The sequence below is a fragment of the Saccopteryx leptura genome, chromosome X (assembly GCF_036850995.1).
Source record: "Saccopteryx leptura isolate mSacLep1 chromosome X, mSacLep1_pri_phased_curated, whole genome shotgun sequence".
Lineage (NCBI taxonomy): Eukaryota > Metazoa > Chordata > Mammalia > Chiroptera > Emballonuridae > Saccopteryx > Saccopteryx leptura.
In genome coordinates, this window is record NC_089516.1 from 55391842 (window position 1) to 55414973 (window position 23132).

General features: G+C 40.0%; 1 protein-coding gene across 6 annotated transcripts in view; it reads right to left on the reverse strand.

The window, feature by feature from the left end:
* Nucleotides 1-401: 401 nt before the first annotated feature.
* The window catches only part of MTMR1 (myotubularin related protein 1), a 100260-nt gene continuing 77529 nt past the window's right edge, over nt 402-23132 (reverse strand). For 5 of the 6 annotated variants that reach the window (XM_066356162.1, XM_066356160.1, XM_066356161.1 and 2 more), the window contains 2 exons: nt 6047-6223; nt 402-1680 (listed from right to left, as the gene is read on the reverse strand). In XM_066356162.1, the coding sequence (XP_066212259.1) occupies nt 1519-1680; nt 6047-6223 (339 nt within the window). In that variant the 3' untranslated portion in view covers nt 402-1518. The remainder of the gene's footprint in view (nt 1681-6046; nt 6224-23132) is intronic. The other variant, XM_066356164.1, reaches the window with a different exon arrangement.

Consider the following 23132-nt stretch of genomic DNA (forward strand, 5'->3'; position numbering starts at 1 on the left):
AAATAAGATCAATATATAAAACTTCATGGCATCTAATAATTTGAAACAAACTAGATATTCCAATGCAATTGTACTCAGGTCTGACCCATGAGTTTGAGGCCCCCTAACTAGAAAGGAAAACTTGGTTCCTGCAGCACTAAGGGTTGCAGTGACTGGCAGTCGTGGGAAGGCCAGGGGGAGGGCGTCACCTGCTGGGGCAGGCACAAATGTGCAAGAATGTGTGACAAGCCACACAAAGAAGCTGAGAGCTTTAGTGCTAATAGAGACCAGTTGATCATAAGTTAGCTCCTGCCCAAACTGATAAGAGTCCCAGAGTCCCATGTCAGTGAGTGAACGTGCAAAACTGGAAGGAAAGACCCGGCTACAGAAGGCTGGCTCTGAGACGAGAAAACCAAGGGAAGTGCATGCTATGGTTTTGGCAGCTGAAGCCATGGCAATGGTTGCTTTCACATACTGACATGAAGGCCTATGGATAAACTGAGTTAAAGGGATCTTCAGACAGGCAGGTAACAGGTTAAGAGCAAATTCACTTTGACCCAAATGGCCAGCAGCAGTAAAGAAGCAGGAGGCCACGAGGTGAGACAGGCCAGGAGCCATAGACAACCCCTTGAAGGAGCCTGCGGGGAGGCTGCTGCCTGTGCAGAACTGCTGGAGTCCCCGTTCCTCCTTCTGCAAAGCTATCCTGAGGGAAACTGCTGCTATTGCCATCAATGGCCTATGCCACCTCAGGAGGCAAGTACCAGAGTTAGGTGAGGACAGAACACACTGCCATTTAAATGACCATACTAAAATCACATTTCAAATGTACCACATAAAAGTTGGCATGAGCTTTGTTTGAAAATCATTTCTGACATAATCCACTTAGCAGATACCTCCTGGGATAACTAGTCTAAACATAAAAAAAGGGCATAGGAAAATAAATGCATATTTCTTTAAAAAAAATACCTTGTATGTACACAACAGTAATTGGTATAGGGGCTCCCTTGCAAGAAGAGAGTTCTAGAACAGAGGGCAATGGTCTGTCTTTCCTTGTAAATAGTTAATTTTAAAATAGTTTTCAAGTTGTAGGAAGGAACTAAAAGAAACCCTGTGGCTGGCAACATGGTCTCTAAGTGAATGGCATTGTTTTAATAAAGGAAAGAAATGGTATGAGACCTTCATGAACCTAAGCACTGCATTCCATTCACTATGGCTTCTCCCCAGTCTGCCTGGGCAATGGAAAGGCAGGTCGCAAGGTCAGTGGGACACAACCACCCTGAGAAACTGCAACAGGACAGAAATGGGGTGTTCAGAAAACAAGTACAGACAACCATGGGAGCTGTCATCTAGCCATACACATGGCCAGTGGCTGGAAGTACCATCCAGATGTGGAGGGCACTGGGCTTAATCCTAAAAGACAAGATCATAAGCTATAGCCGGAACAGGTACAGGACCCTTGCCTGAGTCACCAGGGAGAGCAGTGGAGCCGGAGGATGGCCTTGATGCTGGATTCACTGGAACTGCTGCATCTGGAGCCCATCAGACTGAGGTGTGGACAGGTGTGACCGAGTGGGAAGGCGAGGAGCCCCGCTCAGATGGGGACGACAGTCGAGAGCCCACCTCCCGCTGCAGGTCCTCCACCCTCTTCTGCAGCTCCACCCTGACGGCCAACAGCTCTTTGAAATTTTGGTGAATCGGCATCTGAGGGCAAGCAAGACACAGCTGCATTAGTGGGCCACTCTTGGGCACTGTGTTCTTACATAGCCTTTCAACATGCAGACACTGCTTACTGTAGGAGGAAGTCACAACCAAGATGCCCCCGTTTGTCCAGAGTCTCCAAAAGCAAAGCTACAAGGACTCCCTATCCAGGAGTGAGGGCTTCAACTGACCCCATGGGGATGCTTTCGTCACACTGTGCTCTCCTGCCAGTTTGGCCAGGTTCCAAGAGAACACAAGTGGTCTAAGGTGAGACCTCAACCTATGTATCAGGTAAGGCCACAGGCACTGACTGTAAAAGGGACAGTCAGTCTACCTCAACTTGGAAAATGCAACTGGCTTTCGAGCTGCCCCAAAGCATGTATGCCCCCCCATGCATACAAACTTCCCATTTCCTCCAAATTTTGGTAACATTATAAATAGCTCTACGGGATAAAAACACTACCGTTAAATCAGCACTTTCTACAACTTGATGTTGTATCTGTTTTCATCAATTGGAACAGGAACTGGCAGAAGCCCTGGAGAGGGCAGTGCCAGAAGAGGGAAGCCCCCTGGGGACACTGGCTCCTCTCTCCATGCAACCAGGCACAACCACTTAACACCCTCCAATGGCTTCTTCCTGCCACCCTGAGGGCAACAGCCTGACCTTGGCCTCAAAGCCCTATGTGGTCACATCCCAACCTGCCTCTCCTGCTCACCTCTCACCAGGTCCTGCTTCTACTCCCCTCTGTCACTGCAGGTACTGGAAGAACCTGTGCATATGCTGTTCCTTTTTCCTGAGTGCTATCCTCCTACCCTTTTCACACACATGTTCACTTCACCCCACAGGGACCAGCACATAACACATGCTCTGGGTGGTTTTGGATGCCCCTTCCACCAGGCCAGTTTGTTTCATCATTTACCTCCACCAAAGACTGAACTGTCCAATCAGGGTGCCAATGACAATCAGCCCGACTGGAAGGAAAAGGTAAAGGGGGTGAGTGACAGAGACGATAAGGGCAGAGATGAGAGAAGGGGGAAACAGATAAGAAAGGGACAGATGACAGGAAAAGACAGAGACAAACCAGAGAGAAGGAGAAAAAGACAAAGACAAGGGGTGACAAAGATGAGAGGGAAAATGAGAGATAGGTGGGAAACAGGAAAAATGGATGGAGATGTGAGTGATTGAGGCAAAGAGAGGAAGGGAGAGCGAGAGTGGGGGGAGATGAAAACCAGGGCAGCCAGGTGTCCTCATCATAGCAGGGTGGCTCAGTGACTAGCACTGAGGAGGCCAAGAACAAACTCCCAACTTTGGCAGGTCAGAATAAGGGGGTCAGCAACATGGGAGTCTGACAGCAAAGAGTACCTGATTTGGTACTGATGCCAAAGCCACTTGTTCTTAGGGCCTATCTGGCATATTCTTGTTCGCAGGATCATTTGGTTCCAATCAGGCTCCCATTACTAACACACGTGCATGTGGCCCCAGATAGAGCAGACTGCATGAGGAGTACGCAATTTCACACACATCCAGAGCCCAAGAGGGGCATCATACATCTCCATGCAGCCTTTCAGATCTTTTCTTGTATGTAATCTTATTGACAATAAGCCAAAAACACACTTGCTCAAAAAAAAATGCCCACCAAGGATCAGTACTCAGTGAGTGCTAGCATGTATGAGACACACGCCAAGAGGGTCCCAAAGAACACAAGGTATCTGCTGGGCCCCCTCCCCGGCAGCCGCCCTCTGAGGGATACCCAGGAGCCCTTCTCCAGGCACTCTGCGCAGATGCACAAAGCTACGGATGTATGCTCGGTAGTGCAGGCATAAGCACGGAACATCTGAAATGAGTTACTAATGGCTTAATGGCCACAAATAAAATTTTAAACTTGAATTTAAAACACTGAATATTGACTAAAGAAGCTGGCTAAAAGTATACTGTTTTCATAGGGTAAACAGTTAAGACTGTGTGTCTCTCCAGCTTCAGATGTTCTACAATAAAGAAAATATTTTATGATGGGCACACAACACAATCAACAGTTCAAATGCTATAGAGCTGTTCACCTGAAGCCTATGTACTCTTATTGATTAATGAAACCCTTTAAATTTAATTTCAAAATAATATATACATAGATAAAAAAATAAATAAAAGAAGTCTGACCAACAACAACAAAAAGTTAGCATTTTTGCCACTCAAAACACACGCTAAACTCAGAACCATCTGATACTTAGAAATGTGCTCTGGCTACCCCTAGCACTAAGGTTCCCTCACATCGGTGTGGAAATGCTTTTTGCCCTTGCTGTTCTGCACTGTTGTAGCTAGTGGCCCCTTGCACCACGTTATAAATTTATGGTACACGGTAACAGCAGTTGGTCCTTATACAATAAATGGAGGGGAGTTTCAGGTCAGGGAAGGCTCCTAAGGAAGGTTCTCAGACCATCCGCTATTGGCACCACGAGAGACAGAGGACAGGAAAAATGTTTCCAGAGTTGGGGGGTGACTGAGGGTTGGCCTGTGGGCATGGAGTGCATCACTCTGGGAAGAGGGGTTGGCAAAGGCACAGGTGCAGGGGAAACTAAAGTCTGATTTTAGGGCTTCTTGAAAAGAAGTAATGGGCTGAGCAGGCCCAGATCACAGTGTTCCAGAAAACAGGCCTCATGTCTTAAGGGTAGCAGAGGTGACTCAGAGGTTCTAGAAGAGGAAAGAGGTTTTGTAGCTAAAGCTTCATGAACAAATGGAATGAACCAGGAACAAGGAAAGAAGCAGCTAGTGATTAGCAGCTTGGGCTGTGGTGTTAGGGAGAAAGGAAGCTGGTCAGGAGATGAAAAGGAGTTCTTTGGGCAGTAGTTTGCACCTGTCAGACAGAACCTGGGGCAGCATTCCCAAACATAGAAGGAAGACAATGGTAAGAGACACCTGGAGCAAATAGTACTTTCCTCATGGACATTGGAAGGAGCCAACCCTGATGACACCTGATCTTGGACTTCTAGCATCTAGAAATGGGAGACAATACATTTCTGTTGTTTAAGCTGCCCAGCCTGTGGTACTTTGTTATGGCAGCCTAAGACAGAAATGAAACATGCCTGTGGAGACTGGGATGACACTGAATGAGAGGAAAGGATTGAGCAGAAGGCAGAGAAGAAAAACAGAATTTTGTATCTGTGACTAACTGAAGCAATGATATTAAACAAGGCCTTGGAAACACGCTCTAGGGTGACTAGCTGGAAACCCTAAGAATATATTACTTTTTTAAAAAAGAAAAGAAAACCTCAGCAGAAAGCTATCTGTCCAGGGAGGCAAGGGCTGCCTCCATCAGTCTGTTCCCCACCCAGCACCAACCATGCCCTGGCCACCCATGTGGAGGAGACAGAGGGTGGGCAGGACCATGTAGAGCAGGCACTTAGGGGAGCACCTTGGGAACCCTAACTGGTAGTACTTGAGCCGCAGCCCAAGTTCACCACTGAACACGAAGGGCAACCACAGCTCAGCTGCCTCACCTTGATTTGTACTGTTCTCTAATATTTTTTTTTTCAATCTCAGAAAATGTTAGAGTGAAAAAAGTGTGGCGGGAGGGGGAAACTTTATCCCTTCTTCAAAGGGCACCTGCTCTGTGACTCAGCACAGGCTCCCTTTGTTTTGCTATCAGAATCTAGAAACTAAAACCATGATGCATTTTTCAAATATCCCTCCACTGACTCTACACATGGCGACCTGCAAAATTGGTTCTGCTACTCTCATAACATCTCTGAGTCAAGTTCCTGGAAAGATTGAGTAAAATATGGTAGCTGATACAGTTCATCTATGTACCATCAGCAGTAGAAGACAAAGGTGCTAAGATGTTTAACTCTAGTCCTGCAAACAGCATCTGGATTGGTATGTGGAAGGAATCTGCTGGAACATGAATACAAAGGGTTGAACGTGGAGAGGCAAGGGTAGGGGTCCTTCAGAATAATGTGCTAACATGTAGTATGCACCCATTTCTGTAACACCATCTTTAATTGAACAGAAATACATACTTTTTTTTTTTTTACAGAGATAGGGATAGATAGGGACAGACAGACAGGAATGGAGAGAGATGAGAAGCATCAATCATCAGTTTTTTTCGTTGCAACACCTTAGTTGTTCATTGATTGCTTTCTCATATGTGCTTTGACCATGGGCCTTCAGTAGACCAAGTAAGCCCTTGCTTGAGCCAGTGACCTTGGGTCCAAGCTGGTGAGCTTAGCTCAAACCAGAGGAGCCTGCACTCAAGCTGGCGAGCTTGGGGTCTCGAACCTGGGTCCTCTGCATCCCAGTCCAATGCTCTATCCACTGTACCACTGCTTGGTCAGGAAATACATACTCTTTTGAAAAGAATAAAAAATAAAAAGATACCTGAGGTCTCATTCGTGGATTCCATCGCACATAATAGTTCACCCATAATTCCAAATGACTCACACTAGCAACAGGATATAAGACATGGTTTTCATAATTCACAAAGAAAGGATTAGAAAATTCATCGAGCTGGCTATTGATATAAGACCATAAGGATATAGTCTTTGTTTGTACATCCTGAAAAACAGAAAAGGGACACATTGAAATAAATTTGGCTTTTCTTCATATCCTCAGGAATTCATATTACATAAAGAAAAGGACTTGCATAATGAATGAAGTTAAAATAGTGAAAAATTCAGGAACATTTACTAAGCCCCACACTCATCCCTCTGTCATGCATCAGCTCATGATAGAGATGACATGAAAACACACACTGATTACTATCCTGAAAAAATGTATTGCTGAGTTAGGTAACATCTGGCAACTGTGTCTGTGTGAAGGCAAAAACAAGAACTTTCTAATAACCACAGAATGATGGGGCTCATCCATAACATATATTTTTAATTCTAGTTTACAGTTTGCTTTTGTGGCTCTTAATATTAAGGACTGTGGGTAGAATTTACAGATAAGAAAATTTTCATTGGGAAACTATGGCTACCTTGTTAAAAACAGGCCAGGGTAGCAGAATTGAGGTTTATATAGAGAAGTAAATATATCATTAAGTTAGATACCCACCACCTGATTTTACAGTACAGTTTAAAAATGTTATAGCCATTTCCATTGCTCATGTTTAAAAATGCCATAATCATTTCCATTGCTCATTTGAGTGAAAATACCCAAACTCACAGGCATGGTAGGACAGGTAAATATTAAATATGGATTGAGCACAGTGATAAAATCAAAACAAGAAAACAGGGAGACCAAGAATGTTTTCTACCATTCTGCTATTCCCAAGACAGCTGGCTTCCTTATAAGCTATCCAGATTCAGAAAATTCAGTTAGGACCTTCTAATATTTTATAATATATTTTTAAGAGAAGCACCACAAATAATTCAAGGGATCCCAAATAGCCAAAAGAGAATTGAAAAAGAACAAATATGGAGGCATCACATTTCCTGATTTCAAAACTTCTACAAATCTATAGGTTTTGGTATGTAATCAATACAAGCAGTGTGGGTATAGGATGGATATACATATGGATCAGTGGAATAGAAAAAAATATCCTAAACCCTCACATTTACAGACAACTGGTTTTCAATAAGAGTGCCAAGAAAATGGGAGAAAGATAATGATATTTTCAAAAAATGGCGATGGACAACTGGATACTACATGCAAATGAATGAAATCGGACCCTTACTACACACCATATATAATAAGTCAAAAATGGATCACAGACCTAAATTTAAGAGCTAAAATTATAAAACTCTTAGAAAAAAACCATAGGCCCAAATCTTCACGTCTCTGGGTTACACATGGTTTGTTAGCTATGACACCAAAAGCACAAGCAACAAAAGAAAAAAATAAAGTGGATTTTATCAAAATTAAAGACTTGTTTCAAATGACACCATCAAAAGTGAAAAGAAACATACAGAATGGGAGAAAATTTTTGCAAATCGTATCTAATAAGGGATTTATTTATTTAAAATGATACTTTTACAACTCAATAATAAAAAAGACAGATAACCTAAGGAAAAAAATAGGGCAAAGGATCTGAATAAACATTTCCACATAGAAGATGTACAAATGGCCAATAAGCACATGGATAGATGCTCAACATCACTAGGCATCAGGTAAACGCAAATCAAACCACAATGAGATTCCACTTCACACTGGGATGGCTAGGATCAAAAAGACAAAATAAATGTCTGCAAGGATGTGGAGAAAATGGAACTCCTAGATATTGCTGGTAAAAAATGTTGCAAATGCTTTGGAAAACAGTCTGGAGTTCCTCAAAAGATTAAAATCTAGTAACCATATAACCCAGAAACTATACTCTTAAGTACAATATATACACAAAAGATATAAAAAACACATGTCAGTGAAGTCAGAGAAATGGCGCCGTGAGGAGCGCTCCCAATACCTCTCCCCAAAATTTCAACAAGTTCTTCAACCAGTGACAGAAACATCTATCCTTGGAGCATCTGGAAGCCCCACACACTGAACATGAAGGTATGATTGAGTGAAAAATTGAGTAAATATATAATCAACCCTGTAGGAAATAAGACGAACACTCCGCCTTCCTCACTAACCTGAGCAAAGGCTGCTTTCACTTGGAACTGAGATAGAGTGAGGGCTGAGGGTGTGGAGGGAGCCAGGCTTTGGCACAGACTTCCAAGCAGAGGAAAGAGTATGCCTGTGGCGACTCAGCCCACATGAGCTAACACCTGCACTGAACCCCAGCAAAGGCAGGTGAGCAGCAGCTGCCATTAGCCCGATATCCTGGTCGGCGAGCACAAATAACGTGTGAGAGGTTCCTCCTAGTGCCCCAGGAGTGGGCGTCCATGTTCCCGGACAGAGGGGCAGGGTCAGAGGCCTCTGTATGGGCTGTGACCAGAGTCTCAGTGTGGTCCAAAAGCATACTTCACTTCGCATGAACTTCTCCGGGTGGGCGGGGCGCCTCACCCAGCCATTCAAGCTAACATCCCAGGAATAAAAAATAGAAAAGCGCTAGGGGGAGGGGCATGGAAGCAGCTTGCAGTCTGTCTCTGGAGCAGATATGAGGATCCAATCGCTGAAATTAGTTTAACCCAGTCTCCTCACTTCCCAACTGACTTCGTGGCTCTAACTGACAAGATCTCTCTCAGTTCAGCGATCTAAGACAAGAGGAGTGACATTTTTTTGGTGCCTCTTGCTATGCACGTAGGGGTGGGGGCAACTTCCTGTCAGCCAATACAGGGTGAAAAATACATTCCCATGGAACAAACCTCAGAGAACGCAACAGAAGTTAGGCTAGGCCAGGGGTCCCCAAACTACGGCCCCCTGAGGCCATTTATCCGGCCCCCGCCGCACTTCCAGAAGGGGCACCTCTTTCATTGGTGGTCAGTGAGAGGAGCACATTGACCATCTCATTAGCCAAAAGCAGGCCCATAGTTCCCATCAAAATATTGGTCAGTTTGTTGATTTAAATTTACTTGTTCTTTATTTTAAATATTGTATTTGTTCCCGATTTGTTTTTTCACTTTAAAATAAGATATGTGCAGTGTGCATAGGGATTTGTTCATAGTTTTTTTTTATAGTCTGGCCCTCCAATGGTCTGAGGGACAATGAACTGGCCCCCTGTGTAAAAATTTTGGGGATGCCTGGGCTAGTCTGTAGGCTTTTTAACAAGGAAGAAGCCTGCAGAAAGCAATACCACAAACGCTAAGGCAAATTTAACTAGATATACCTGGGGAACTGACCAGAAGTCAACACGCCCCCCCCCACCTGATTAAGCTGGTGGCTCCGACTGGCAGAGCTTTCATACTCAGGGCTAGATGATAAAAAGAGGGACTCGGCCTAGCGTGCGGAGGACCCGGGTTCGATTCCCGGCCAGGGCACACAGGAGAAGCACCCATTTGCTTCTCCACCCCTCCGCCGCGCTTTCCTCTCTGTCTCTCTCTTCCCCTCCCACAGCCAAGGCTCCATTGGAGCAAAGATGGCCCGGGCGCTGGGGATGGCTCTGTGGCCTCTGCCTCAGGTGCTGGAGTGGCTCTGGTCGCAACATGGCGACGCCCAGGATGGGCAGAGCATCGCCCCCTGGTGAGCGTGCCGGGTGGATCCCAGTCGGGCGCATGCAGGAGTCTGTCTGACTGTCTCTCCCTATTTCCAGGTTCAGAAAAATGAAAAAAAAAAAAAAAAAAAGAAAAAAAAAAAAAGAGGGACTTGGCAGCTTTTAAGACTTCCTGTTCTGCAGGCAGCGACTAGGGCATCTTCTTCCCAGCTAAAACAGGTTACAAAGTGCAAAAAGCCTGGGGAGAGGGGTACTCCAGAGTGCTGAGGCATACTAAACATGCCTGGAGGCTCACAGAAAGGCACCATGAGAGCAATTGATCGCAAACCTGCCTGATTACGCTGGTGGCTCTGACTGACAGAGCCTTACACAGAGCCCTGCGCTAAGTGGGGATAGAGTGGGGATTTGCCAGCTCTTTGAGCCTCTTGCTCTCCAGGCAGAGGCAGCGGCAACCTCATAGCTGGATCATCAGGCTGCTAGTTCAGGAAGGAGAGAGGCTCCAGGAAAACGAACTCTATCATTGTTGGAGCCTGCAAATGCTAACAAGCCCCAACTACCAAAGAAACTGATGCCTAATATATGACACCACCATAGACCAGGGGTCCCCAAACTTTTTACACAGGGGGCCAGTTCACTGTCCCTCAGACCATTGGAGGGCCGGACTATAAAAAAAACTATGAACAAATCCCTATTCACACTGCACATATCTTATTTTAAAGTAAAAAACAAAACGGGAACAAATACAATATTTAAAATAAAGAACAAGTAAATTTAAATCAACAAACTGACCAGTATTTCAATGGGAACTATGCTCCTCTCACTGACCACCAATGAAAGAGGTACCCTTCCAGAAGTGCGGCGGGGGCCGGATAAATGGCCTAAGGGGGCCGCATGTGGCCCGCGGGCCGTAGTTTGGGGACCCCTGCCATAGACACTCATCAAATGCAAATCTCTACCTAAGTGTGCCACAGGGGCAGAGCCTGGAGTACAGGGTCACCAACCAGGAAGATGGAGAGGAAAGAAAAAGGAAGAAGATAACCTCTCAAAATCAAGAAAAATCCACAGACTTTATAACTTTTTCCACTTTTTTTTTATTCTTTCATCTTCTTGTCTTTATTATTTTTTTTCTTCCACCTTGGTAGTTTTATTCTCTGCCCGTCTTATTCTTTTCTCTTCTTGAAATACATTACCCATAAGTGTTACATTTCTCATTTTCTTTCTTCTTCCTTTATCTCTATGAGGGTTACATGACAAAACACTTAACTCTCTCTTTTTTTCTTTTTTCCTCTTTCCTTTTTTCCATTTTTCTTTTCTCTCCCTCTCTATTAGTTTCTTCTTTTCTCCTTTACTTTTCCTCTCATTATCAGTCACAAACAAATTATTTTATTTGGGAAAAAAAAATTTCCTTTGTGGCATTTTGGGTGCTTTTTATTTCGCTTTTTAACTCATTAGCATTCCCCCCCAACCTGGCTCTCCATTCTATCTAGTTTTTGTTCCACTTAATACAATAGTAATTTTTTTTCTTTTTTCTGTTTCCCTCTTATCCCTCTCATTATATCTCTCAGTCAACCATCACTTACAAGCAAATCATTTTATTCTTGATCCAAATTTTTCACTTTTTTGCATTTTGTGGGTCCATACCTCCTTTTTTGCCCCTTTATCACTTTTCCCCAACTCAGGCCATCCGTTATAGGTAGTTTTTGTTCCATTTAGCACATTATAATTCACAGTTTATCACGGTATTTTCTCAAGGAGGAAGGGAAAAGAGGAAAAAAATGATTCTTTTTCATTTTTTAAAATTTTTTATTAATTTTCATTAGTGCTATTAACAAAACCATGCTCAGATGCCATTAAGGTAAAGGAAATAGAATATCATGTATACAAAAGAAAGAGATAAAGCACAGATAGATAGGAAAAATCTATGGAGAAAAAATTTAATATATTGGAAACCTTGGAGCTAAATGACAAAGAATTTAAAATAGAAATCCTAAAAATACTCAGAGATATACAAGAAAACACAGAAAAGCAATTTAGGGAACTCAGAAAACAACTCAATGAACACAAAGAATATATTACCAAGGAAATTGAAACTATAAAAACAAATCAAACAGAGATGAAAAACTCAATTCATGAATTGAAAAATGACGTAACAAGCTTAGCTAATAGAACAGGCCAGAGAGAAGATAGGATTAGTGACATAGAAGACAACTTGAGGCACAACAGGAAGAAGAAGAGAGAGACTAAAAAAAAAATGAGAAAGCCCTACAGGTATTGTCTGACTCCATCAAAAAGACTAACATAAAAATAATAGGTATATCAGAAGGAGAACAGAGAGAAAATGGAATGGAGAACAAATTCAAACAAATAATAGACAAAATTTTCCAAACCTGTGGAAAGAACTAAAGCCTCAAAATCAAGAAGCAAACAGAACATTGAGTTTTCTTAACCCCAACAAGCCTACTCCAAGGCACAACATAATGAAATTGGCACAAACCAATGACAAAGAAAAAAATTCTCAAGGCAGCCAGGGAAAAGAAGAATACAACATATAAAGCAAGGCCTATTAGATTATCATTGGATTTCTCAGCAGAAACTCTACAAGCTAGAAGAGAGCAGACCCCAATATTTAAAGTTCTGAAAGAGAGGAACATTCAGCCAAGAATTCTACACCCATCAAAGCCCTCCTTCAAATACAAAGAAGAAATAAAAACATTCAGATACAGAAAAAATGAGGGAATTTATAATCAGAAAACCCCCACTCCAGGAAATACTAAAGGGGGTTTTCCAACCAGATACAAAGAACAAAACAAAACCACAAGTAAAAGCTCCACCAAGAACACAATAAAACCAAATATAGGCCCTGGTTGGTTGGCTCAGTGGTATAGCGTCAGCCTGGCATGCGGGAGTCCCGGGTTCGATTCCCGGCCAGGGCACACAGGAGAAGCGCCCATCTGCTTCTCCATCCCTCCTCCTCTCCTTCCTCTCTGTCTCTCTCTTCCCCCCTCAAAGCCAAGGCTCCACTAGAGCAAAGTTTTCCCAGGCGCTGAGGATGGCTCTGTGGCCTCTGCCTCAGACACTAGAATGGCTCTGATTGCAGCAGAGTGACACCCCAGATGGGCAGAGCATCGCCCCCTGGTGGACATGCCGGGTGGATCCCAGTCAGGCGCATGTGGGAGTCTATCTGACTGCCTCCCCGTTTCCAGCCTCGGAAAAATACAAAAAATAAAAATAAATAAATAAATAAAACCAAATTTAAACTGTGACAACAAAAGAAAAAAAAAGGAGAGGACAGAGATTAACAGTAATAAAGTACGATGGAATGCAGAAGCACTCATAAGATACTGTACTACAATGAACATGGTAGGTATCCTTTTCATTACTTAATGGTAACTACCCCTGAAAAACCCACCACAGAAGCACAATTTAAAAAAGGTAGCAACAGAGGAAAGAAGTATGGATTACAACCAAACAAAAACAAATGATAGAAAAACAAAAGAGATCAATCAAACAAGATACAAAACTAACAGAAAGCAATTTATAGAACTGCAATAGAGAGCCCAGATGTGTCAATAATTACACTAAATATAAATGGATTAAACTCAATAAAAAGAAACAGAGTAGCAGAATGGATTAAAAAAGAAAATCCAACTGTAGGTTGCCTACAAGAAAAACATCTAAACAAAAAGGATAAAAACAAATTCAAAGTGAAAAGATGGAAAACAATACTCCAAGCAAATAACATCCAAAAAAAAAGCAGGTGTAGCAATACTCATATCTAATAATGCTGACGAGAAGATAGCAAAAGTAATCAGAGACAAACATGGTCATTTCATAATGATTAAGGGGACACTGAATCAAGAAGACATAACAATTCTTTTTTTTTTTTACACTGACAGAGAGAGAGAGTCAAAGAGAGGGATAGACAGGGACAGACAGACAGGAACAGAGAGATGAGAAGCATCAATCATTAGTTTTTCGTTGCGCATTGCAACCCCTTAGTTGTTCATTGATTGCTTTCTCATATGTGCCTTGAATGTGGGCCTTAAGCGAACCGAGTAACCCCTTGCTTGAGCCAGCAACCTTGGGTCGAAGCTGGTGAGCTTTTGCTCAAACAAGATGAGCCCACGCTCAAGCTGGCGACCTCGAGGTCTCGAACTTGGGTCCTCGGCATCTCAGTCCGACACTCTATCCACTGCGCAACCGCCTGGTCAGACATAACAACGCTTAATATATATGCACCAAACCAAGGAGCACTAAAATATATACGACAGCTACTTATTGACCTAAAAACAAAAACTGACAAAAATATGATCATACCTGGAGACCTCTATACACCGTTGATGGCTCTAGATCGTTCATCCAAACAGAAAATCAATAAAGATATATTGGCCTTAAACGAAACACTAGAGCTCCTGGATATGATAGACATCTACAGGATATTTCATCCCAAAGTGACAGAGTATACATTTTTCTCTAGTGTACATGAAACATTCTCAAGAACTGACCATATATTGGGCCACAAAAATAACATCAGCAAAATCAGAAAAATTGAAATTGTACCAAGCATATTTTCTGATCATAAAGTCTTGAAACTAGAATTCAGCTGCAAAAAAGAAGAAAAAAACACACAAAAATGTGGACACTAAACAACATACTTTCAAAAAATTAATGGGTCAAAGAATTAAGCGCAGAGATCAAAAGATACATACAGACAAATGAAAATGACAATACGACATATCAGAATCTCTGGGATGCAGCAAAAGCAATAAAAAGAGGGAAGTTCATATCACTTCAGGCCTATATGAACAAACAAGAGAGAGCCCAAGTAAACCACTTAACTTCACACCTTAAGGAACTAGAAAAAGAAGAACAAAGACAACCTAAAACCAGGCAAAGAAAGGAAATAATAAAAACCAAAGCAGAAATAAATGAAATAGAGAACAGAAAAACTATAGAAAAAAATTAATAAAACAAGGAGCTGGTTCTTTGAAAAGATCAATAAAGTTGACAAACGTGTGGCAAGACTCAACAAAGAAAAAAGAGAAAGGACTCATATAAACAAAATCCAAAATGAAAGAGGAGAAATCACCACAGACATCATAGATATACAAAGAATTATTGTAGAATACTATGAAAAAGTATATGCCACCAAATTCAACAATCTAGAAGAAACAGGTAAATTCCTAGAACCATACAACCTTCCTAGACTGTGTCATGAAAAAGCAGAAAGCCTAAACAGACCAATTAGCAGGGAGGAAATAGAAAAAACTTATTAAAAACCTCCCGAAAAATAAAAGTCCAGGCCCAGACGGTTATACTAGTGAATTCCATCAAACATTCAAAGAGGACTTGGTTCCTATTCTACTCAAAGTCTTTCAAAAAATTGAAGAAGCAATACTTACAAACACATTTTATGAGGCCAACATAATCCTCATACCGAAACCTGGCAAGGACAGCACAAAAAAAGAAAACTACAGACCAATATCTCTAATGAATACAGATGCTAAAATGCTAAACAAAATACTAGCAAATTGAATACAACAACATATTAAAAAAATAATAATACATCATGATCAAGTGGGATTCATCTCAGAATCCCAAGAACATACGTAAAACAGTTAACGTAATACATCATATCAACAAAAGAAAGAACAAAAACCAGATGATCTTATCAATAGATGCAGAAAAGGCTTTCAATAAAATACAACACAACTTTATGTTTAAGACACTCAACAAAATGGGTATAGAAGGAAAATATCTCCACATGATTAAGGCCATAATAGATAAACCACCAGCTAACATCATATTAAATGGCATAAAACTGAGGACTTTCACCCTTAAATCAGGAACAAGACAGGGTTGTCCATTCTCTCCACTCTAATTTAACATGGTGCTAGAAGTTCTAGCCCGAGCAAGCAGACAAGATAAAGAAATAAAAGGCATCCATATTGGAAAAGAAGAAGTAAAGGTTTCACTTTTTGAAGATGATATGATCCTCTACATCGAAAACCAAAACTACTCCACAAAAAGATTACTAGAAACAATAAACCAATACAGTAATGTCGCAGGATACAAAATTAATATACAAAAGTCCATAGCCTTTCTATATGCCAACAACGAAACATTATAAAACAAACTCAAAAAAATAATCCCCTTCACGATTGCAAGAACAAAAAAAAAATACCTAGGTATAAACATAACAAAAAATATAAAGGACCTATATAATGAAAATTACAAAGCATTGTTAAGGGAAATCGAAAAAGATATAATGAGATGGAAAAATATTCCTTGTTCTTGGATAGAAAGAATAAATATAATCAAAATGGCCATATTACCCAAAGCAATATACAAATTTAATGCAATTCCCATTAAAATTCCAATGACATTTTTTAAAGAAATGGAACAAAAAATCATCAGATTTATATGGAACTATAAAAAAAGCCCAAATAACCAAATCAATCCTAAGGAAAAAGAATGAAGCTGGAGGCATTACAATACCTGACTTCAAATTATATTATAGAGCCACGACAATCAAAACAACATGGTATTGGCAGAAAAAAATAGACACTCAGGCCAATGGAACAGAATAGAAAGTCCAGAAATAAAACCACATATATATGGTCAAATAATTTTCAATAAAGGTGCCAACAACACACAATGGAGAAAAGAAAGCCTCTTCAAAAAATGGTGCTGGGAAAACTGGAAAGCCACATTCAAAAGAATGAAACTCGACTACAGTTGTCCTCTTTTACTAAAATTAATTCAAAATGGATCAAAGACCTAAATATAAGACCTGAAACAATAAAGTATTATAGAAGAAAACATAGGTACTAAACTCATGGACCTTGGTTTTAAAGAGCATTTTATGAATTTGACTCCAAGGCAAGAGAAGTGAAGGCAAAGATAAATGAATGGGACTACATCAGACTAAGAAGTTTTTGCACAGCAAGATAAACTGACAACAAAACAAACAGACAGCCAACTAAATGGGAAATGATATTTTCAAACAACAGCTCAGATAAGGGCCTAATATCCAAAATATGCAAAGAACTCATAAAACTCAATAAACAAACAATCTAATAAAAAAATGGGAAGAGAACATGAACAGACACTTCTCCCAGGAAGAAATACAAATGGCCAACAGATATATGGAAAGATGCTCATCTTCATTAGCTATTAGAGAAATGCAAATCAAAACTACAATGAGGGCCCTGGCCGGCTGGCTCAGTGGTAGAGCGTCGGCCTGGCATGCGGGGGACCCAGGTTTGATTCCCGGCCAGGGAACACAGGAGAAGCGCCCATTTGCTTCTCCACCCCCCCCTCCTTCCTCTCTGTGTCTCTCTTCCCCTCCCGCAGCCAAGGCTCCATTGGAGCAAAGATGGCCCGGGTGCTGGGGATGGCTCCTTGGCCTCTGCCCCAGGTGCTAGAGTGGCTCTGGTCGTGGCAGAGCGACGCCCCGGAGGGGCAGAGCATCGCCCCCTGGTGGGCAGAGCGTCGCCCCTGGTGGGCGTGCCGGGTGGATCCCAGTTGGGCGCATGCGGGAGTCTGTCTGACTGTCTCTCCCCATTTCCAGCTTCAGAAAAATACAAAAAAAAAAAAAAAAAACTACAATGAGATACCACCTGTTAGATTAGCCATTATTAACAAGACAGGTAATAGGAAGTGTTGGAGAGGCTATGGAGAAAAAGGAACCCTCATTCACTGTTGGTCGGAATGCAATGTACTACAAACATTATGTAAGAAAGTATGGTGGTTCCTCAAAAAAGTGAAAATAGAACTACCATATGACCCAGCAATCCCTCTTACTGGGTATATACCCCCCAAACTCAGAGACATTGACATGTAAAGACACATGTAGCCCCATGTTCACTGCAGCATTGTTCACAGTAGCCAAGACATGGAAACAACCAAAAAGCCCTTCAATAGATGAGTGGATAAAAAAGATGTGGCACATATACACTATGGAATACTACTCAGCCATAAGACATGATGACATGGGATTATTTACAACAAAATGGTTGGATCTTGATAATATTATACGGAGTGAAATAAGTAAATCAGAAAAAACTAAGAACTGCATGATTCCATACATAGGTGTGACATAAAAAAGAGACTAAAAGATATGGACAAGAGTGTGGTGGTTACGGGGGAGGGGGAGAAGGAGGGAGAGGGAAAGGGGGAGGGGCACAAAGAAAATCAGATAGAAAGTGACGAAGGACAATCTGACTTTGGGTGATGGGTATGCAACATAATTGAATGACAAGATAACCTGGACATGTTTTCTTTGAACATATGTACCCTGATTTATTGATGTCACCCCATTAAAATTAATAAAAAATTATATAAAAAAAACACATGTCCACACAAAATCTTGCACATGACTCTTCATATCAGCATTATTCATAAAAGCCAAAAGAGATAAAAAAAAATCCATCTGCTGACGACTGAATAAACTGTAGTCTCTCTCCATACGAAACAAAATTATTCCACCATAAATAGGAAGTTCTTACACGTTTTGGTATGGAAGAACCTTGAACACATGCTGAGTGAAATCAGCCAATCACAAAACAAGTATTTTATGATTCCATTTATATAAATGTCCAGAAAAGTTGAATCCATAGAGATGAAAAATATATTAGTATTTTTCAGGGACAGGGGGATGGGAAGTGATTGCTAATGGGTATAGGGCTTCTTTTGAGGGTGCTGACAATTTTACAGGGTGAAATATATGGTATGTAAATAATATCTCAAGAGATTTGTATTTTTTAAGTACATTTTAGCAAAAATAAAAGAGGGTAAGTACATAAGGGTATAAATTCTACTCTATATATTCTATATATGAACTTCATACTTCTATTACTGTTTTTCTTAATGAATTTAGAAAATTTGATTTAACAGGGTGACATTAACCAATAAGAGAACACAGGTTTCAGGTAAACGTTTCCATGGCATTTAAACTGTTGACTATGTTGTATCTCTATCACCTAAAGTCAAATCCTTTTTTGTCACTGTATATTTGTCCCTCTTTACTCTGTTCCTGCACACCCTCCCCCACCTCTCCCTTCCCCTGGTAACCTCTTCACTTTTATCTATGTCCATGAGTCTCAGTTTTATATTCCACCTATGTGAGAAATTATACGTTTCTTAAATTATTTCTCATTTACTTATTTCACTCAGTATAATGTTCTCATGGTCCATCAATGTTGTCAAAATGGCACTATGTCATCATTTATTATGGTTGAATACTATTCCATTGTATATATGTACTACATCTTCTTTATGCATCCTCTATCGAGGGACACTTTGGTTGTTTCCATATTTGGTCCACTGTGAATAATGCTGTGATGAATGTGGGAATGCATGTGTCTTTACATAACAATGTTTTCAAGTTTTGGGGGTAGATACCCAGTAGAGATTACTGGGTCATATGGTAGTTCTACTCTTAGTTTTTAGAGAAACCACCATACTTTCTTCCATAACAGTTGTACTAATTTGCATTTCCACCAGCAGTAAATGAGGGTTCCTTTTTCTCAGTAGCTTTTCCAACACTTATTACCTGTCTTGTTGATAATAGCCAGTGTAACAGATGTGAGGTGGTATCTCATTGTAGTTTTGATTTCCATTTCTTTAATAGATAGTGGAGATAAGCATCTTTTCATACATCTGTTGGCCATTTGTATAGCATTTTTGGGAGAAATGTCTGTTCAGGTCCTCTCCCCATTTATTAATTGGATTGTTTGCTTGTTTGTTGCTGAGTTTTGTGAGTTCTAATATTTTGGATATTAACCCCTAATCTGAGCTATTGTTTGCAAATATCATCTCCCATTTAGTTGGCTGCCTCTCTGCTTTGTTGTCAGGTTTTTTGTGTGTGCAGAAGCTTTTTTAGTTTGACATAGTCCCATTCCTTTATTTTTGTCTTTATTTCCCTTGCCTTTGGGGTCAAATTCATAAATTGTTCTCTATGGACAAAGTCCATGAGTTTAGTACCTATGTTTTCTTCTATGTAATTTATTGTTTCAGATCTTATATTTAAGTTTGTGGTCCATTTTGAATTAGTTTTTGTGCAGCGGGACAAACTGTAGTCACGTTTCATTCTTTTGCATGTGGCTTTCCAATTTTCCCAGTATCATTTATTGAAAAGACTTTCTTTTCTCCATTGTGTGTTTCTGGCTCCTTGTCGAAGATGATTTGTCCATATATATGTGGTTTTATTTCTGAGCTCTTGATTCTGTTCCATTGGTCTGTATGTCTCTTTTTCTGCCAATACCATGCTGTTTTGATTATCATAGCTTTATAACATAATTTGAAATCAGGTAGTGTGATACTTCCGGCTTCATTCTTTCTTTGGCTACTTGGAGATTTTTATGTTCCATACAAGCCTGGTCATTTTTTGTTCTACTTCTTTAAAAAATGACATTGGCATTCTAATGGGGATTGCATTAAATTTGCATATTGCTTTGGGTAATATGACCATTTTAACTATGTTGATTCTTCCAATCCATGGACATGGACTATTTTTCCATTTCACTGTGTCTTTTTAAATTTCTTTCAAAAATGCTTTGTAGTTTTCAGTATATAGGTACTTCACATCCTTTGTTAAGTTTATTTCTAGGTATTTTTGTTGTTGTTGTTCTTGCAATTCTTAAAGGCATTGGTTCTTTTAGTTTATTTTCTGAAGTTTCATTGTTGACATATAGGAAAGCAACAGACTTTTGTATTTCAATTTTGTATCCTGTGACTACTGAATTGGTTTGTTTCTAAGAGTTATTTATGGAGTCTTTGGGGTTTTCTATATACAGGATCATGTCATCTGCAAAAAGTGACACCTTTACTTCTTCTTTCCTGATATGCATGCCTTTTCTTTCTCTCGCCTGATTGCTATGGCTCAAACTTCCAGAACTATATTGAATAGGAGTGGAGAGGGTGGGCTTGCTTCTCTTTTTCCTGATTTTAGAGAAAAAGCCTTCATTTTTTTAAGATTTAGTATGATATTAGCTGATTGTTTGTCATATATGGCCTCTATTATGTTGAGGTACTTTCCTTCTGTTCCAATTTTTTAAGTCATTTAAACATAAAGTGATGTATCCTATTGAATGTATTTTCTGCATCTACTGATAGGATCATGACTCCTCTTCTTTGTTTTGTTGATGTATTGTATTACGTTAATCAATTTCAGTATATTGAACCATCCTTGTACTATGGAATGAATCCCACTTAATCGTGATGTATTATTTTTTAAATTTCTCATATTCAATTTGCTAGTATTTTGTTTAGGATTTTGGCATCGGAATTAATTAGAGATATTGGTTTGCAGTTTTCATATTTTGTGTTGTCCTTGCCAGGTTTTGGTATCTGAGTTATGTTGGCCTCATAAAATGTGTTAGGGAGTAATGTTTCTTCTTTTATTTTTTGGAAGACTTTGAGAATAATAAGTACCAAATCTTCACTGAATGTTTGATAGAATTCACTAGTGTTGCCATCTGGTCCTGGACTTTTATTTTCAGGGAAGTTTTTGCTTTTATTTCTTCTTTGACCCAGTCATTTTTTAGAATTATTTTGTTTAAAGTCTACCTTTTTCTGGGTTTCTTTACTTCTTTTTCGCAGATGAATTCTAAGTTCAAGCCTTATGGTCAGAAAATATGCTTGGTACAATTTCAATCTTCCTGAATTTTTTATGTTAATTTTGTGGCCCAACATATGGTCTAACCTTGAGTATGTTTCATGCACATTGGAGAAGAATGTATAACCTGATGTTTTGGGTTATAATGATGTTGGGATGAAATGTCCTATAAATGTGTTTTATGTCTATTTAGTCTAGTATGTCATTTAAGGCTATTTTTTTTATTGATTTTCTGTTTGAATGGTCTATTTAAAGCCATCATTGTTGTGCTGAAATCTTGAGGTATGATTGTGTTTTTGTCTATTCTATCTTTAGATCATTTAGTAGATGTCTTATATATTTTGCTGCTCCCTGTTTCAATACATATATATTAAACAGTACTATGTCTTCTTGATAATGTCTCCTTTATCATTATGATTATGTCCTTCTTTGTCTCTAGTTACCTTTGTTGTCTTGAAGTCAGCACTCAGATATAAGTATGGCTACACCTGATTTCTTTGGATATTATTTGCTACAAGAATTGTTTTCCAACCTTTCACTTTGAGTCTACTTTTGTACTTGCAACTTAGACGTGTCTCTTGAAGGCAGCACAGGGTTGGGTTTTGCCTTTTGATCCAATCTGCTACTCTATGCCTCTTAATTGGTGAGTTCATTCCATTTACATATAGGGTAATTACTGACACTTGAGGATTTTCTATAGACATTTCATGTTTTATTTTCTGGTAGCTCTGTGTCTCGTCTGGTTCTTCTCTTTTGTGTTTCCGTTGGTTGTTTTTATTTGCTGGTATTCCACACTTCTTTCCCCAGTTTCTTCTTTTTTTAAGCTGCGTATTTCAATTATTGCTTTTTCATGATGGGTTACCATTAGGTTTTTAAGAGAAAAATGTTCATATGTACAAGAGTCCTTTGTCCTATGAGTGCTTCTGCACTCCATCTCCTTTGCTACTGCAGATCTTTATCCTCTCCCCTTTTATGTTATGGTTGTCACAGATTATCCTTATCTTTCTGTGACCTTGTTGGAGTTTTACTTGTAGTTTTGATTTGTTTTGTTCTTTGTGTCTGGTCATATAACCTCCTTGAGTATTTCCTGAAGTGTGGGTTTTCTGGTGATAAATTCTCTCAGCTTCTGTATGTCTGCAAAAGTTTTCATTGTTTCTTCATATCTAAAGTATAACTTTGATGGATATAGTATTCTTGTCTGGTAATTCCTCTCTTCCTGTACTTTGAATGTTTCGGTCTACTAACTTCTGGCTTGCAGATTATTTGGATTATCTGCTGAAAAGTCTGATAAAAACCTAATGGGCTTTCCTTTACATGTTATGTTCTTCTTTTCCATAACTGCCTTGAGAATTTTTTCCTTGTCATGGATTTTTGACAATTTTATTATGCTGTGTCTTGGAGTAGGTCTCTTTGGGTTGAGATAACTCAGTGTTCTGTTTGCTTCTTGGGAAATCCTCATCAATTATTTGTTTGAATAGGCTCCCCATTCTCTTCACCCTCTCTTCTTCTTCTGATATACCCATTATTCTTATATTTATCTTTCTGATGGAGTCAGATAATTCTTGTAGAGCTCTCTCAGTTGTTTTTAAATTCTGAGTCTCTGTCATTTCTCTCTATAGCATCTCTAGTTGCCTGTCTTCAATGTCACTGATTCTTTCTCTATCTGGCTTGTTCTATTACCTAAACTTGTTACTCAGTTTTCACTTCATGTATTGAGTTCTTCATCCCTGGTTTTAGAGTTTCAATCTTCTTGATGAGCTCATGAAGTTGCCTATTGGTGGTTACTCACGTCGAGTATTTTCTGAACTTCAATTTTG